This window comes from Aedes aegypti, chromosome 2 (assembly GCF_002204515.2).
Source record: "Aedes aegypti strain LVP_AGWG chromosome 2, AaegL5.0 Primary Assembly, whole genome shotgun sequence".
In the NCBI taxonomy this organism is placed as follows: Eukaryota; Metazoa; Arthropoda; class Insecta; order Diptera; family Culicidae; genus Aedes; species Aedes aegypti.
Window position 1 is genome coordinate 445,088,983 of NC_035108.1, and position 18,473 is coordinate 445,107,455.

At 38.4% G+C, this 18,473-nt stretch overlaps 1 protein-coding gene across 1 annotated transcript; it reads right to left on the reverse strand.

Annotated features, from left to right (window-relative positions):
- Positions 1–869: 869 nt before the first annotated feature.
- LOC5565861 lies at positions 870–17,622 on the reverse strand. The gene is made up of 4 exons (XM_001650170.2): positions 17,438–17,622; positions 17,133–17,372; positions 16,493–17,019; positions 870–1,249 (listed from the first exon to the last, which is right to left on the reverse strand). Exons 1-4 carry the CDS (start codon positions 17,474–17,476, stop codon positions 1,189–1,191), a joined length of 867 nt encoding a protein of 288 aa, XP_001650220.2. The 5' UTR covers positions 17,477–17,622; the 3' UTR covers positions 870–1,188.
- Between the last annotated feature and the right edge of the window lie 851 nt (positions 17,623–18,473).

Genomic DNA, 18,473 nt, shown 5'->3' on the forward strand with positions numbered 1-18,473 from the left:
TCTGCACGCAAAGCACATGCGTTGACAACTTCGTCGTAGAACGATTGATCCAGTTGCTCACCAAACAGTATGTTGTCCTTAATGGAACCCTTTAGTACCCACGGTTCTTGAGAAACGTATGCAATTTGACCTGTCACGTTTACCCTACCAGTAGAAAGATCCAGTTCACCAAGAATTGCAGAGAGAAGTGAGGATTTACCACATCCAACTGGTCCCGTCAACACGACAAAAGATCCTTCCTGTACTCGTAAGTCAATCCCTTTCAGTACCACCTTTCCTTCGTGATGGACACTCAAATTTTGGATCGATACAATCGAGGGATCCAAAGTTCTACGACAAGCCACCAGCACATCTTCAAACGTCTCGGAAATTTGTCCGCGATCGTTCGGTTGACTTAACCCTACTGTAGAGTCTGGGAAGCGCTTGAATCTCTTCGGCTTTCAGAAACTCGTTGATTCGATCGATCGATGCCCGTGTGGCCGTCCACGTGGAAGACAAGATCGGCAACGTTGACAACGGGAACTTGAGAAGGTTGAACAGAGCAATCGAGACGAAGACGGCTTCGAGGGTAAGCAGCGTTTGAATCGCCGATCAAGATCATCAGCCCGAATGAAGCAAGCGACACCAGGAATGGTGAAATGACGCCGAGCAGATATTTGGGAGCATCCCAGTAGATGATTTTTTTCACGAGTCTGAAGTTCTCTTTTGCGATGTTTCAGAATTCGCCGTTCGGATGAAATCCCTCCCAGCAGAACAGCTTGATTTGCTTGAATCCATTCCAATTGCCTCATTGGTGCTGGAAATACGAAGGATCTTTGCGATCCATGTGCTCCTTTTGAAGCAGTTGCAACTTATCGGTGATCATTGTCGTTAAATAAATAGTAACGAACATCACTGCACGCCAATCCATGCCGATCTGCCCAATATCGCTACCAAACCGGTAATGGAAATGACGATAATTAGCGGGTCCCTGACCATTACTCAGATGCAAGTTGGGCAGCAATTCGATGAATCTGGACGAGTCCCAACGTCAAAAGGGTTATATCGGTGCCGTTTGGGTTTTCAGCTTCAAAGTTTATCGTAGATCAGGATCATCAGAATTGATTTGATTTTTAAAGCCGATCTTCTGCGTGTCATACGAATATTGTCCATTCAGAGCGGCAAATCAGCAATGAAACGAGGAAAATGCTAATCACGTAGAAGTGGCTTCTCGTTTGAGGTTGCTTGACGATCGTTGCGAAGGATTTGTCTGTAATTGAAAGATCATGTTATACGGCTTTTTTTTTCTTGAGGATTATTTTTATAAAGCATTAAAAGGGTGGGGGGACTTGTTGCAGTCTTTTGTACACATCTTTAGAGATCAATCCCAATCTAGATACATGCACGGAGAACAAATATAGCGTTCGTAATCATTCGTTCGGTTGAATTAACTATATTTTTAGGTTGTTTAAGAGATAACTATACATATTGTAGATTTTAGAATATATTCTTCATAATTAATATACCATATAGTTTGTCAACAACTATATTTATTTATTGAATGGCCGACGTCAAACGTCAAAATTTAACTATATGTTAGTAGACTCAAAGTAAACTTAGTTTAGGTATTCAATATTTTGCAATGTTTACACAGGAGTTTGATCTGCTTTAATCAACATATCCAAAAGATTCGTAGCTGATTTATCGACTTCAAAAAACGATTGAAATAATAAAAACTGTGCTATAAAAAAGTGCTCGTCGCAAACCCATACTTGATATGTGGTCTCCTGCGTGAGTGCCGGTTATCTTATCATCTACACTATTCCTCTCAAGTTAGAATTGAGTAGATATGTGTGCATGACTTGAGGTCAAAAGATGTCAATGTTCACGGAGAACAAAACATAGTGTTCGGAATCATTTTTCCGGTCGAATTAATTATATTTTAAGGTTGTTTTAGAGATAACAATAAATATTGTTGATTTCACAATATATTGTTCAAAATAACTATACCGTATAGTTTTTAACAACTATATTTTTTATCGAATTTACAAACGTCAAACGTCAAAATTTAACTATATTTTAGTTGACTCAAAGCAAACATAGTTGAGTATACAATATTTTGCAATGTTTTACGCAGCAGTTTGCTCTGCTTCATCAACATATCCAAAAAGATTCATAGCTGCTTTATCGTCTTAAAAAAACGATTGGAAAAATCAAAACAAAGTGCAAACCTAGACTTGATACGTGGTCTCCTGCGTGAGTGCCGGTTATCTTGTCACCTACACTATTCCTATCAAGTAAGAAGTGAGTAAATTTGTGTGCATGACTTGATGTCAAAAGATGTAAATGTTTTCGGATATTGGTAGTCAGTAAGATTATGATTGAAATAAGCACAAGTGGAAAGCAGAATCAATGAAGTGTGTCAATTTAATTTGACGGTAAACTTGGTGTTGGAGTAAACAGTTTTTTCTTTCAAAACAACTATTTGTGCGTAAGTAAAAGTAATCAATGGGATATTAATCTCAACATACATAATTTTATCTCCGTGTTTCGGATATTAGTAATTAGTAAGATTATAATTGAAATAAGTACAAGTGGAAAGCTGAATCAATGAAGTGTGTGAATGTAATTTGAGGGTAAACTTAGTGTTGGAGTAAAAAGTTTTTCTTTCGAAAACAATTATTTATGCGTACGTGAATATAATCAATGGGATAGTAATCTGAACATGGATAAATTATTCTCCGTGTGGGTGGAACTGTAGTGTACACCTCCTATTCCATCAGTGTTTTTTCATAAAACTTCAATGTTTTTCAAATGTATTTATTGCATAGTGTATGGATTCACTCTTGCGATTTCATGCTCTTAAAGTTCTTTCTAGATTTCAAACGTAATTCTCTCAGAATTTTTTTACCGACTATTTGGGATCAGAATGGGAACACACATTTAGTAGACGAACATATTCATTTAACAACAGGATTGAGATAAAGAAGTAGTGTAATTCCAAGACTTAGTTAATTGTGTAACATTCATCACCATACATCTTCTTCTTTCTGGCGTTACGTCCCCACTGGGACAGAGCCTGCTTCTCAGCTAAGTGTTCTTATGTGCACTTCCACAGTTATTAACTGAGAGCTTAATATGCCAATGACCATTTTTGCATGCGTATATCGTGTGGCAGGTAACGAAGATACTCTATGCCCTGGGAAGTCGAGAAAAATTTCCTTTACGGAAAAGATCCTCGACCGGTGGGATTCGAACCCACGACCCTCAGCTTGGTCTTGCTGAATAGCTGCGCGTTTACCGCTACGGCTATTTGGGCCCCTCCCATACATCTTCAAACTATATTCGCACATGCTGTTATAACATTGATTACATTACTCATGTACCCCTTGTTATTATTTATTATTTATTTGGTTTTACATCAATAAGCTTGATATAACCTCGCCAACAATATTTCGCCAATTCACTACTTTTCTCCATCTTCGACTACGACCCATGCTCTTCAGGTCTTGGTGCACCTGGTCAATCCACCTAGCTCGCTGCGCCCCATGCCTACTTGGTCTGAGTGGATTCGTGGCGAACACCATCTTAACAGGGTTGTTGTCCGGCATTCTTGCAACATGCCCTGCCCATCGTAGCTTTGGTCACCTTCTGGATACTGGGTTCGCCGTAGAGTTTGGCGCAGCTCGTGGTTCATCCTTCGCCGCCACACATCGTCCTAAGTACCCGACGTTCGAAGACTCCAAGTGCTTGCAAGTTCTCATCGAGCACAGTCCACGTCTCATGCCTGTAAAGGACTACCGGTCTTATGAGCGTTTTGTACATCGTGCATTTGGTGCGTGCGTGAATCTTTCTTGACCGCAGTTTCTTCTGGAGCCCATAGTAGGCACGACTTCCACTGATGATGTGCCTTCGTGCTTCCCTATTAACATGTCGTAGCTATAACCGAGATTCGAACGAACTGGAATGTTTGCCCGATATCTTCACGCAGTTTTGCACACCGTCCATCGTTGATCAAATCAATTTTGGTGAGCTTCGTGGGAAATCTATTCTCGTCCATGATCTTCCATAGCTTTACAAGGTTAATACTGTCGTATGCTGCCTTGAAATCGATGGACAGATGGTGCTTAGGGCCCTGGCACTCCCCGGCATTTCTGGAGGATTTGACGCTCGGAAAACATCTGGTCCGTTGTCGAGCGGCCGTCGATGAAACCTTCTTGATATCTTCCCACGAACTCGTTTGCTATAGGTGATAGACGACGGAAGAGAATCTGTGATAGCACTTTGTAGACGGCGTTTAGGATAGTGATTGCACGATAATTTTCACACTCCAGTTTGTCGCCCTTCTTGTAGACAGGGCATATAACGCCTTGCTTCGACTCCTCCGGTAGCTGTTCCGTGTTCCATATTCTGACTATTAGCCGATTCAGACAAGCAGCCAACCTATCTGGGGCCATCTTGATAAGTTCGTTTCCGATACCATCCTTGCCAGCGGACTTGTTGTTCTTGAGCTGTTGAATGGCATCCTTAACTGCCTTCATCGTGAGAGCTTGTTGGTATCCACTGTCCGCTGTGCTGACGTAGCCATCGCCTACCTGACCTTAGCCTGTGTTCTCTAAGCTATTCATGTGTTCATCGTAGTGTTGCTTCCACCTTTCGATCACCTCGTGTCCATCCATCAAGATGCTCCCATCCTTATCCCGGCTTAGTCTTTGCGGGATGTGTTGAGCTTCCGATTGACGTACGAATATTTGATTCAGGTTACACATTCTTTTACAATACGTGGTTCACTGGGGTAGGGGAAGATGGTCCAAAATTCCAACTTAAGCTCAATCTCATTTGAAAGGATATAACAAGGTTTACTACCCAGTCAACATTTTGGTTGGTATATATTTTGCTATACATCAACCTATATGAATCAAATCACTCGTATAAAATGCATGAAAAGGCTAAATACATACCAAAGTGGACGCACTGCGCACGACTTTTTCGGACTTTCCGTGGTCAGCAATACAATGCCCACAAAATTTCGATAAAAATAATAAAAAAAAAGCTTTCTGCAAGACTCGAACTCAGGACCTTTGGATCCTTAACCCGTCACTTTACCTCTACATCACCAATTGCTTAATAGAGAGGTGATTAATTGCCAATATCAAAGGAAGTTTGTTATACAGCACACACGCTATATTGGTCTTTGAAGCCCAGCGCCAGAAAATACCAACGTCGGGTGGCATGATACAACTTTACGCGATTCTAGATTATACTATTTACGGCATGGTTTGCTGTCAACAAAGTTTATCGATAATGAATCGTAGTGGAGGATTATGTACAATTTCTGTTAACATTTATTCAATTTGATTTGTCATATTGTGCGATTCTGATTTTTGACGTAGGAATATGAGATTTTGGGCGCACATTCTTATACGATATGTGGTTCACTGGGTAGAAACTTGTTGCGTAACACAGTGGTATAAAATATGTCCTCATGAAACAACTTCTACCTCATCAACTCGAAATTAGGTTAACGCACAAACCCCCCCGAATTGAGTGGAATGAACTCACTTTTGAGTACTTCATTTTCTCCGTGTAGATTTACAGCATAGTCCTACCCTACGGAAATGTGCTTCAAAGTGGACCGTTCTGAAGTCTGGCTATCATTAGGTTCCAAATAAAACAATGGGTTTCCGTTTTTTTCAACATACAATTTAGGTTTGTTGCAAAAAACGGAATCTAACCATATATGTAAATCCGTGTTGCCAAAATCTAATAATTTTGTTGAAAAAATCAAACCGTGTCAAATTCTAATGGTAAAGTTGCCAAAATCGAATCGTGTCAAAATAGAACAGGTACTTTACAGCGTTTAACTCAATTACATATGACGTTTTTGAAGCAGTGTAAAATCGACACAGGATAATCATTTTCGTCATCCCCTCGTTGTGTCTGTTTCGAAAATACAGGTCGGACTCGATTATCCGGAGTATCGATTTTTTCAACTCGAACCACCTTTTTTTATAATCCACCTGAGAAAAAAAAATCAAGATCTGCATAAATGAACATAAAACCAACGAATCATTTTAGACCGGGGTAGCGTCATGTAGGGTAATTGTGTTTTCAGAGTTCGGAGTAACGGTACTTCCAGAGAAATTAAACTTGGTATCATGTCATTTGTGGTAATGGGTCTCCTGGTAACGGAGTAGAATCGCTCAATTCATCTGTATGTACGATATTCAAATTCATTTTATTTCAATTTTGAATTTTGATCGTTTACAATCGACAATTGTAGAGCAGCTGCTAATTCAACCTGTGCAGTTGCTACCGATGCTCATGTTCCTTCAAATATTCATATTATTTATGCAAATAATATATATAATAATTGGAATTTGAATTTGGACACTACGTTAAATAGAGTTTTGATGTGCGAAACAAACCTTCTTTAATACCTCCCTCCTTCTACCAACGTCCAATATTGCTAAAACAATCATAATGTGTATTGTAACATGGATTTACTTCAAATTTCATCATAAAGAAACTAAAATAAAATCAATCAAGTCTAAAATTCCGTATAATCGAGTCCGATCTGTACCAGTATTGCGTTGGGTTCTCAACGATTTTCCCCAAACCGAAGTACGCCAGCTTGGATTTTAAAATGGCGTCGGACATTGATTTTCGTGGTTTATGGACAAAAGGTCGAAAGACAAAACGTCGAAAGGACAAAAGGTCCAAAAAGTTTTCCTTCTTTGAAAATAGATTTTCGACCTTTTGTCCATTCTTTTTAATTCTTCGACCTTTTGTCCTTTCGACCTTTTATCTTTCGACCTTCCGTCCTTTCAACCTTTTGTCATAGATTCGTTTCTCGTATACCCTCGCCGTGCCCGTTCTGAAAATACCTATATTGCCTTGGTTTTCAATGATTTTTCAAACCGGAGGTCGCATTGTTGGATTTCAAAATTGCATCGGACATAGATTCTTGTCATCCCCTCGTCGTGCCCGTCCCAAAAATAATTATATTGCATGGGTTTTCAAACGACTTTCCCAAATCAGAGTTCGCCATCTTGGATTACAAAATTGTGCCCATCATTGTGTCATTCAGATTATCTCCTCTCTCGCTCTCTTTCGATTATAACCGTGCGTGGACTACTAAAGCTTTTGGGAAATTTTTCACGACAGATCGAAAGACAATTTCCTTGACTAGCGTTTCATACAAAAAACGCAACAGAAGAGGTTAATGTGACTCAGTTATTGATCAAAGAGAAAGTAAACAACGAGAGCCTCTCATTTGTACATAGGTCCTTTAGTAACGTTTCGTGAGTTCTCTTTGAAACACTGAGGTTATCGAAACAAACTCTCTACGACTATTGGAATGAAAATGAGCAAACGCAAACGTGTAAACTCTTCATTGTAACTCTTGCAAAGTACGTACGCACACTTTGTGTGTGGGTAAAATCGTTTACCTTTTGTAGTTAATCATTAAAAGGGGGAAAGAGGCTAAGTCAAGAGCAATGGAGAAGCCTGTGCAACTTCACTCTTAAACAAATTAAAATTGGCGAAAGGCTTGGTTTAGAAAAAAAATCAGTTCATGTCTCAATTACTCCATTGCAGTATCACACTATCAGCCCAGAAAATATAAAATCAGAGCAGCAATTTATTTAGAGTTTAAATATGCTTGAAAACAATGACAAATACAGGGTGTCCAAGAAAGTATGGGCACGATTTCCCATATAAAATTTCTTTTGTCGCCATTTTGTTTTCAATCAGTTTGTAAAAGAAATAAAAATATTCGCTATATCAGGTAGTGAAGAGTTTTTTTTTCTAAAAAAAATCATTCATATCGGTTGGGTTGTCTCCGAGAAATGTCAAAATTACAATATGTTTACTTTTTTTAAATTTCAAGTTCTTATTGCGGCCGAAGTGATACCAAAACATAAAAGCTCATTACTCAAAAATATAAATCAAGGCATACCTTTGAATAGCAAATAACTAGATATGGGGAAAAAATCTGTAACCTGAGATAATTACCGTAATCCGGGGTATCATTGGTCAGCCGGGTAACATTGATCGGAATGACTCATCTCGTAATAAGTTGGTATCATCATTTATTAATAAAACATTTCCAAAGCATGAATGTTGCTTCTCATTCTTATATTTATGGGCTATTAAAAATTAAGATTTTTGCAAAAACTGCGTTAACTTTATGCGCAAACTTGTCAAGTTTGCGAAACAATGATTTCAATGGTTAAGGATGACACTACCGAAGATTCATGTCTCTCATAAGTTCTGCAAGCGATATGAGCAAGGAAAATGCGGTTCTCACTAAAAATGATATTAGCCGTATTAGCCCAGATAGCCGTAGCGGTAAACGCGCAGCTATTCAGCAAGACCAAGCTGAGGGACGTGGGTTCGAATTCCACCGGTCGAGGATTTTTTCGGGTTGGAAATTTTCTCGACTTCCCAGGGCATAGAGTATCTTCGTACCTGCCACACGATATACGCATGCAAAAATGGCCATTGGCACAGTAAGCTCTCAATTAATAACTGTGGAAGTGCTCATAGGAACACTAAGCTGAAAAGCAGGCTCTGCCCCAGGTGGGACGTAATGCCAGAAAGAAGAAGAAGGCGTATTCCGCTGTTTGAGGTGTTTTTAATTTTAAAATAACTCAAAAAGTAGATGAGATGTAAGCGTTTGGACATCATATTCGGCTTCAGGAGCCATGATTTATGTAAGTAACGACATTTTCAATATTACCGAACCTTGTTTACATGGATGATCAATGTTACCCCATATCAGCTAAATGAAAAAAATCACATAAAACATTTTTGTTAACATGCTTAAATCTTTCAAAAAACAAAATACAGTATATAGTCACGAGTTGTGGGTGGCAGTACTTGATTTAAAAATACACTACCCGTCATAAATACGGACACACTGAAATAAGTATTGCAACACTCAGCCGAATAATGAATCACCCTCAAAAAGTTTAGCATCACCTCAAAACATGTTAATTCACATTGCTATATCTCGAGATCCTTACGACTTGCAAAGAAGCGATCTTCGGCAAACTTGCTCAGGGGTTCAAAGACATCCGGAAAGCGATCAGTTTAGTTCGCGATTTTGCCGCTAGGTGCCGCTAGTGAGCATGTAAAATTGAGCATTTTGAACTAGTTCTAGCTTGTGATCCATAAGAGATAGAAAGTTCGGGTCTTCGGCAAAGTTGCTCAGGGGTTCAAGGACATCCGGAAAGTGAACAGTTTAGTTCGCGATTTTGCCGCTAAGGCCAAGTACATCCGGAAGACAAACTGTTAGGTTGTAGATTTCTCCGCTAGGTGGCGCTAGTGAGCATGCAAAATTGAGCATTTCAAACTAGTTCTAGCTTTTGATCCACATGAGATAGAAAGTTCGAGTCTTCGGCAAAGTTGTTCAGAAAGTCAAGGACATCCGGAAGACAGATAGTTTGGTTCGAGATTTTGCCGCTAGGTGGCGCTAGTGAGCATGTTAAATTGAGCATTTTTAACTAGTTCTAGCTTGCGCTCCACAAGAGATAGAAAGTTCGAGTCTTCGGTAAGTAAAGAACAGAAATGAAGTAAAGGACATCTTCTTCTTCTTCTTTCTGGCGTTACGTCCCAATAGGGACAAAGCCTGCTTCTCAGATTAGTGTTCTTATGAGCACTTCCACAGTTATTAACTGAGAGCTTTCTTTGCCGTTTGACCATCTTTGCATGTGTATATCGTGTGGCAGGTACGAAGATACTCTTATGCCCTGGGAATCGAGAAAATTTCCTTTACGAAAAGATCCTCGACCAGTGGGATTCGAACCCACGACCCTCAGCATGGTCATACTGAATAGCTGCACGTTTACCGCTACGGCTATCTGGGCCCCTGGACATCCAAATATCAAATTTTTTGGTTCCAAATTTTGCCACTAGGTTGCACTAGTACGCATATTTAATTAAATATGTGAAACAAATTCTATCTTTCGAGCCAGATGAGATAGAAAGTTTGAGTCTTCGGCAAAGTTGTTCGGAATGTCAAGGGCATCCAGGGAACAGTTTACTTTGGAGGGATGACTGTACCTAAACATTATGAATTTGATAAGATAGATTTTCCAGAATACTGTTCAGAAATCCTTTGACATTTGGAAGTTGAAGTGATTAGGGATGGAATCCTATTAAATTGAAGTGATTCAGGTCTGATCAAATGTATATTCAAGTGTATCATATCTGATTATATTCTAGTGATTCTGCTATGACTTACTCCATGTGCGAGTGACTCAGAATCTCTTCATGGTTCAAGTTTGATTGACTTTATATCCAAGTGAGTGATGTCTTATTCTCTTTATATTCATGTCTTTCGGGTTTGATTCACTCTATTTTCAAGAAATTCAGGTTTGACTTGAATATGGATACACAAAAATCATGTCAAATTCATCCCATGTTCAAGTGACTCAGGATTGATTCATTTTATATTCAATAGATTCAGTTTGCTCCATATCCTAGCGATTCTTATCTGATTCACTCAAATTCGACTGTTTTAGGTTTGATTCATTGATCTTCAAATGATTTCAAGTGATTCACTTCATTTTCAAATGTTTCAAAATTCACTTTATGTACAAGTGATTCAGGTCTGATTAATTTCATATTCAAGAGATTTAGGATTTATTTCCAGTGATTTATGTTTGATTCGCTCCATATTAAAGTGATTCAGGTGTGATTCGCTTTATATTCAAGTGCTGCAGGTCTGAAGCACTTCATATTCACCTATTTCAAGTACGAATTACTTGATATTCAAGTAGTTCAGGTTTGATTCATTTAGAATTTTACACTTTTACAGGTATGACTCAATGTTCAAGCAGGTTAGGGCTGATTCACTTCATTTTCAGGTGATTCATGCTTGAATCACTTTATGTACGTTTTTCAGATTTGATTAGTTCAATAACCAAGTGATTGATGTTTGATTTTTAAATTAAATTTAAGGCATTCAGGACTCATTCACTTTATATTCAAGTGTTTCAGGTGAGAATCACTTCATGAAATTCATGTCTGATTCACTTCATAGTCAAGTGTTTAAGGTAATATTCACTTCACACAAACACAAGTAATTCAGGACCGATTACATTCTTGTTCAATTTATTCAGATATGATTAGCTTTATATCCAAATGATTCATGTCATGTGACACTTCATTTTTGAATGCATGCTCACTAGCACCACCAAGCGGCAAAATCGCGAACTAAACTGTTCCTTTTATGGATGTCCTTGAACCCCTGAGCAACTTTGCCGAAGACCCGAACTTTCTATCTCTTATGGATCACAAGCTAGAACTAGTTTGAAATGCTCAATTTTACATGCTCACTAGCGCCACCTAGCGGCAAAATCGCGAACCAAACTGTTCGCTTTCCGGATGTCCTTGATCCCCTGAACAACTTTGCTGAAGATCGCTTCTTTGCAAGTCGTAAGGATCTCGAGATATTGCAATACTTATTTTAGTGAGTTCGTATTTATGACGGGTAGTGTATAAAACTCACAACATTTACATTTTTTGATGAAATATTTAAGAAATATCATAAAAACTGATCAATGTTACCCTCGAATTACTGTACGATAATTATTGCTACGCATCGGTCCGCCAAGAATTTATGGAATATCTTCGTATCCAGATGACCTAAGATCAAACCAATACAGATTAAAAAAAAAAGAGTTTTTGAGAATTTGTGAAAAAATGGTGCAAAACTATTGAGAAAAAAAAGATATCGCGATTTGAATAATATTTTGTGGTGAAAAAATATGCTGCCGGTAAAGGGGTTAACAAAAATAAAAAAAATCACTGGAATAGAAATGCATTGAGATGAAAAATCTGTAGAAATTGAACATTGATCCATAATCTGTAATCAATTTTTTTATTTTTGTAAACATCACACATGAGCAATTCTCGCTGAAACCAGGCCGCCATCGGCACCCATCGTTAGAATTCCAATTTTATGTCACTGATCGCTAGTTTTCGATAAAACTTAAGGGTGGTCCTTTCTGTTTTCTCAAATTAGTGGACCCCTCGTACGCCAGCTAGCTGAACAGTTTGCGAAAAAGCCCATTTTTTGATAAATCTTGGGTATTTCTTCACGGGATATGTATCATATTTCGCTTGGAACACATAGCAAACTTAGTGGCATCGTATAGAGAATGGATATAGCTTTCATTTAAACTTGAAAAAAATTTGGCGGCCATTTTGAATTTGGCCGCCATCTTGAATTTTATTGGAAAAATCGATTTTTTACCATTAGCGCACCGCTAGTTTTGAATCCAGGGGCCCACATAGCCGTAGCGGTAAACGCGCAGCTATTCAGCATGACCATGCTGAGGGTCGTGGGTTCGAATCCCGCTGGTCGAGGATCTTTTCGTAAAGGAAATTTTCTCGATTCCCAGGGCATAGAGTATCTTCGTACCTGCCACACGATTATACACATGCACAAATGGTCAATCGGCAAAGAAAGCTCTCAGTTAATAACTGTGGAAGTGCTCATAAAGAACACTAATCTGAGAAGCAGGCTTTGTCCCAGTTGGGACGTAACACCAGATAGAAGAAGAAGTAGTTTTGAATCCTGAGATCACAATTAGAAAGCTGAGGAAAAATTGCGTAAGATAGGCTACAAAAACTAGGTGAGCAATGGTATTTACCCTATGATATGAACGATTTTCTAAATCATGTTCTACTATTTTGACGTATATGGCGAGTGCAATCAATGCAAACATAATTTTTTGTACAACAAAGAAAAGTTTTCAATCGTTGGTGTATTATTTGAGACAGATAAAGAAAAGGAGTATTAATTTGAGTGAAAAAATCTGGCGGCCATCTTGGATTGTGATGCCATCTTGGTTTTAAGTAGTAGAATGAGTTTTCACCTTGTTAGCACTCAACATGTTGAATTTCAATGCGACCGTTACACCTATTCTTCTTCTTGTTCTTCATTTTCCTCACGTACATCCCTACTGGAACAGAGCCAGCCCTTTAGCTTGACTAGTTTTAAAAACAAATTATCAAATAGGATTTTTTTAACGCTTATTTGCTACCTGAATGATTCTTCTGCATATCTTCGAGTTGTAAAATAGCATTATTTCTTTCATTTATTTGGTCTAAAACCATTGCTACAAATGAACAATCAGTTGAACAGCTGAGATAAGATAAGAAAGATAGAATCTGATTGTTTTTTTTTTTTAACGGAAGCCTTATAATTCAACATGATGAGCACTGAGATGGTAAAAAATCATGCAACTGCTAAAAACCAAAATGGCGTCAAAAGCCAAGATGGCCGCCAGTTTTTCTAACCTCGAAATTATACACCTGCCTTTCGGCATTACACATTAGAACAAAACCTGCTTCTCATAATTCAATTTCGCTATTTTTCACATGCATGTTGGGCGGTACTAAAAACGATACTTTATGACTTAGAAAATCAAGGATGTTTTTTGCTTCAAAATTTAAGACTTTCATTATAAATTAATGCACTTTTGTCAATGTTTTACGTTAGAGCTACAGATATTACCACAAGGCTTACTAATGTCCCGACACGCAATCTATAAATTTTATACAATGAACAACAATTCATAGGGTAAAAAAGTGTTTGTTTAATACAATCAATGTTTTTTGACGGTTTTCATTTATTGAATTTATTTATTCATTATTACTGAATTCAAAGATATGTCGAAGAATTATTCTGTTGTCAGAAATCGCATTAAAAAAGAAAATTCCTGTTTAATAACCTGGATTTATAACTAATAAAGCTGAGTATCAGGCTCGGTTCCAGTAGGGACGTAACGTCAGTAAAATGAAGAATAATAAGAAGAAGAGTATACGTAACCTTTTTTTATTGATAGCCTCCAAATCCGACATGCTGAGTGCTATCAAGGTGAAAAATTAATTCTAGTTTCTAAAATCAAGATGGCGTCAAAATCCAAGATGGCTGCCAGATTTTTTCACTCAAAATAATATTCTTATTCTTTACTCGACTCGACTCGAATAAAACACCAAAGGTTGAAAACTTGTTTCTTTGTCGTACAAAAAATGATGCTTGTATTGATTGCACTCGCCAAATACATCAAAATCGTATAACATGATTTAGAAAATCGTTCATTTGATAGGGTAAATACCATTGCTCACCTAGTTTCTGTAGCCTATCTTACGCAATTTTTCCTCAGCTTTCTGGATGTGATCTCAGAATTCAAAACTAGCGGTGCGCTAATGGTAAAAAATCGATTTTTCTAACAAAATTCAAGATGGCGGCCAAATTCAAAATGGCCGCCAAAATTTTTTCAAGTTTAAATGAAAGCTATATCCTTTCTCTATACGATGCCACTAAGTTTGCTATGTGTTCCAAGCGAAAAATGAGACATATCCCGTGAAGAAATAACCTAGATTTATCAAAAAATGGGCTTTTTCGCAAACTGTTCAGCTAGCTGGCGTACGAGGGGTCCTCCAATTTGAGAAAACAGAAAGGACCACCCTTAAGTTTTATCGAAAACTAGCGATCAGTGACATAAAATTGGAATTCTAACGATGGGTGCCGATGGCGGCCTGGTTTCAGCGAGAATCGCTCACATACAATAATTTGAAAATCAAAGTTCCAATTTTAAACGATAAGATTTGTCTCTTTAATGAATGTTCGAATCCTCTGAGCAGAATCTCAAATAGAGAAACTTCAAAGTAGATGGAGTACCGTGTACCTTTTAATTCCGCTCCTAAATGCTTATCTTTGACAGATACGCGTATTTCGACTACCACTTGCAGTCTTCTTCAGTGTGAGTTACTCGTATCCAGTGGATACGAGTAACTGACACTGAAGAAGACTGCAAGTGGTAGTCGAAATACGCGTATCTGTCAAAGATAAGCATTTAGGAGCGGAATTAAAAGGTACACGGTACTCCATCTACTTTAAAGTTTCTCGATATGATTTGTGATTTTATATTGAGCTTTTATGTTTTCTATGTTGTTTTGTTGATAGGATAGGATTCAATAGGTTGGATTCGACATTTATTGATCCATAACTGTGGGGTCATGCTATGACTGTCATAGTATTGAAAATTTACCAAAAATCATAGGAAGAATATGAGGTACCCGAGCAAAGCTTGAGATCCTGTTGAAAACTAGTTTTGATGTTGTGATGTCATAGATTTTGATAACTCAGTTTGTTGTCATTTTGGTCGTTTTAACGGTTAAAATATCAAAACTGAGAGCAGAAAAATATTCCCATAAAATCAAATTGATAACTATTTTTGCTGTCAGTGAAAGCAAATTGAAAACTGTTTGTACTATCATGAACAGCAAATTGAGAACTCACTGAGATATACATGTTTTCGTTTGATAAAGAAACGAGTCTGCGTCAAAATGGTTGCTTTATTTTTATATTCTCATATTGTTTATACATGTAACTGGAATTAATTTATAATTTATTAAAATTATAATTTTAACAAAAATTTAAAATGATAGCAGAACGAAAACCAAATTATGACATCGAATAAATTAATGAATAATTGATATCAAATTATGATATCAACTTGATGCTGAAAACAAGATATGTTTTCGACTTGCTTTCATTTTGATGTTGGACTTTGCTCGGGTAGTTATTCAGATATTTTCCACATAATTTCGTCAATATCAGTACTTCGGTGATCTGTATTTTAAATAACATTTTTCATTCCAAAAAATTGACTTGAACAATGAAAATTGAAAATAACTCTTGGAAATTTGAAAAATGACACATATTTTAGAACATATAGTAAAGCAAAGCATCTTATCTATTAACTTTGGGTAAATCAGCAAATAATGTCAAAATTGTCACAACTCGTATATTTCATTGTTTTATTGCACAAACAATTTTTCAAAATCATTATTGGAAATCTATGAGCAATAAAACATGGAATGTTTTTAATTCCAACGGAACATCCAGCATCATTGGGATGGTAGACTCACTCTCAAATCTCAATCATTAAGTTCTCCCGCGAGCGAAAATTCATTAGAAAACTCCTTCGCAAAACTCACGCTGAGAGTTTGCAAAATAACCTGCTCACGCTCATGTCGTCAAAACCGACTCGGTCATAAGATCATTGGAAATTTGTTGAAATCCAATGTTATTGTTGACATTAGAACGGTTTGTTATATTTCTAGCAGCAAACTTAAAGAATAAGTACTTTGCGTGAATACAAGCCATTAAATCAAACGCGAATGAACCAACTTATGATTGATAATAAACTGTTGAGTTGCCTGAGCTATAAAAAACGTGTGTAATCTCAAGTATAAGATATGAGATTTTCGTAACGCTGGTTTTTTGGTACTGAACTGACCATAATCGCCCAGTGAATAATTTGACCCCTGGCTAAGGTATCCGTTTCATGCATTCGTATTCATAGATGCATTTAAAGGTGCAACTTTTCACAAAACCTTCAAATTTTTTTAAAATTGTTCTATTGGGACTAAAGATATGTGCAAGAAAAATCAACAAGCCGCTTACGATTCTAAAATAGTAAATTACCTGAGGAGAAAAGGACAGATGAAGAACAGCATCGTCATGACTAAACGGTTGATTCCACTGCATATTAAATCCCAGCGAAATGGTCGCAGCAAACTCCACATCGTGACCTCCTGCACCAATTCCGGTTCCCTCCCGGAGACCATCTCATACTGTCCCTTGGACGGAGTTCCCCTCGTAAAGCTCCTGATCAAACGTTCCCCCTGCATACTGCTCTCCAGCGTCCCCAGCTGGTCCAAGTGCGATCGATGAACACTTCGGCTCACATCGCTAAACCAACTGAAGCACACTGCTCTAATCAGATTCGGTTCGACTCGATCCTCACCATCATCTCTCCTGATCAGGCTTAAGTACGCGATCAGGAGCACATGCGCGAGCAAAACTCCCACGTAGATTATGCTCCCGATCGTCAGCTGATCGACAATCCGAATGATGTTCACCAACAGCTCCAACGACCAAAACGACAACAGAAACGTCTGATCGCGTACATTGTATTGCTCGCCGAGATGAAGCAACGTCAGCGTTATAAACTACAAAGAAAACTCGAAAAATGTAGGTGAGACTGAATTATCGTAAATTACCGCGTCCGACACGGGACAGATAAGGGAGATAAAGCTGGCATCGAAACTTCTGATGGACTTACGTATGATAGCGCTTCAAAGATTCGCACTAAGAAGGGTGTCTCTGGGCGTCCAACATCCAAAACGACAAACACTATCAACGCCGTATTCAAGATACTTTTCACGGACAAAACACACAAATCTGAAGTACTTCTGCGTCGTTTACTTCCGATCGGATGCCGCCTGTAGTAACGTACTTCAGACGGTAGCAATATCCACAGAAACAAGTGTTGCAGCAGGTATATGAAACTGGCCGTGATTGCCTGCAAATAAATCGGAGTTGTAATTCTGGACACAAAGCTAGGTACCTGTCCATCCCATTACCGACCTGTTCCGACAAGATAGTGGAAAGCCGTTCAAGTACCATTATTGCGCTTGCGCTAGTTTACCGCACTTCGTACTGCTGCTTTCATTCCAAGAACTATAGCGAAGCACGTTGTCTGGCTTATCAATGGCGAAGCGGCGTGCGGGAACGACCTCGCCGGGAGAAACACATTCGCTGACTGATTGAGAAATTTGTCGCTCTCGGTGCGGTTCATTCATTTGTTGCTTGTCGGTCCACTGGCGGAGAAGGTACAGAGTGATAGGGTATACGGAGAGCGTGAGAAAGTTGCCTCTTGAATTCGATACGTGGCGGGCAATATTAGGCCGGACACGTGTTAGAGAGTCAAAGAATTTCATTGGCACACCTCTTGGTCATTTTACTCTGGGAGAGAATCTACTCATAGCCACTAGAACAAAGGCCTATGGATTTTGGCGTGAAAATATAAAACATGCGATATTCAACACTCAGGTACCCAATACAGTAAACTCTCCATAACACGATATCGAAGGGACAATCGAGATAAGGAAATATTGAGTTGAGTCAGTGCATCTTCAAGGGACCATCGAGGTAGCCATGATCTAACTTTTACTATGATTCTATAAATCTATCTCGAGATATGAAATATTGAGTTATGGAGAGTTGACTATAAAATTAATCTTAAGCGTCTTGTCTGATTGAATGAAGACATGGATTGACCTAAGTATGTTTCGAGCAGTGATGGAAAAGATCGCATCACGAAGCAGCTCACGAGTGGATACCAACGCATAACAAACATCATAGACTCGCGAACTGGCTAGGTGTGAGTAAGTCCGCACCCGCCTGCTCGGGAGAACATGTCAAAAGAAGTAGCAACAAGCTCGGGAACGTTTACTCGCGAGTAATCGAGCAAGTTGTGATTTATTATGGTTCTGACAGACAAAATAATTGCATAACCATCAAGCCGACAGTAAACTTCTAGTTCGTAGTCAAAAACCCTTGGAAACCATAAATCTTGGAGGGGAAGCAGCTTTTTCTCAAAAACACAATTTGACTCTGAACA

Bases quoted from the DNA above. Each gene is read 5' to 3' on its own strand.
- LOC5565861 (XM_001650170.2), bottom strand. From the start codon at position 17,476: ATGGTACTTGAACGGCTTTCCACTATCTTGTCGGAACAG. The intron at 17,373-17,437 runs GTCGGTAATGGG...ATTTATTTGCAG, and splicing joins CCACTATCTTGTCGGAACAG to GCAATCACGGCCAGTTTCAT. The intron at 17,020-17,132 runs GTAAGTCCATCA...TTTTCTTTGTAG, and splicing joins TCTTTGAAGCGCTATCATAC to TTTATAACGCTGACGTTGCT.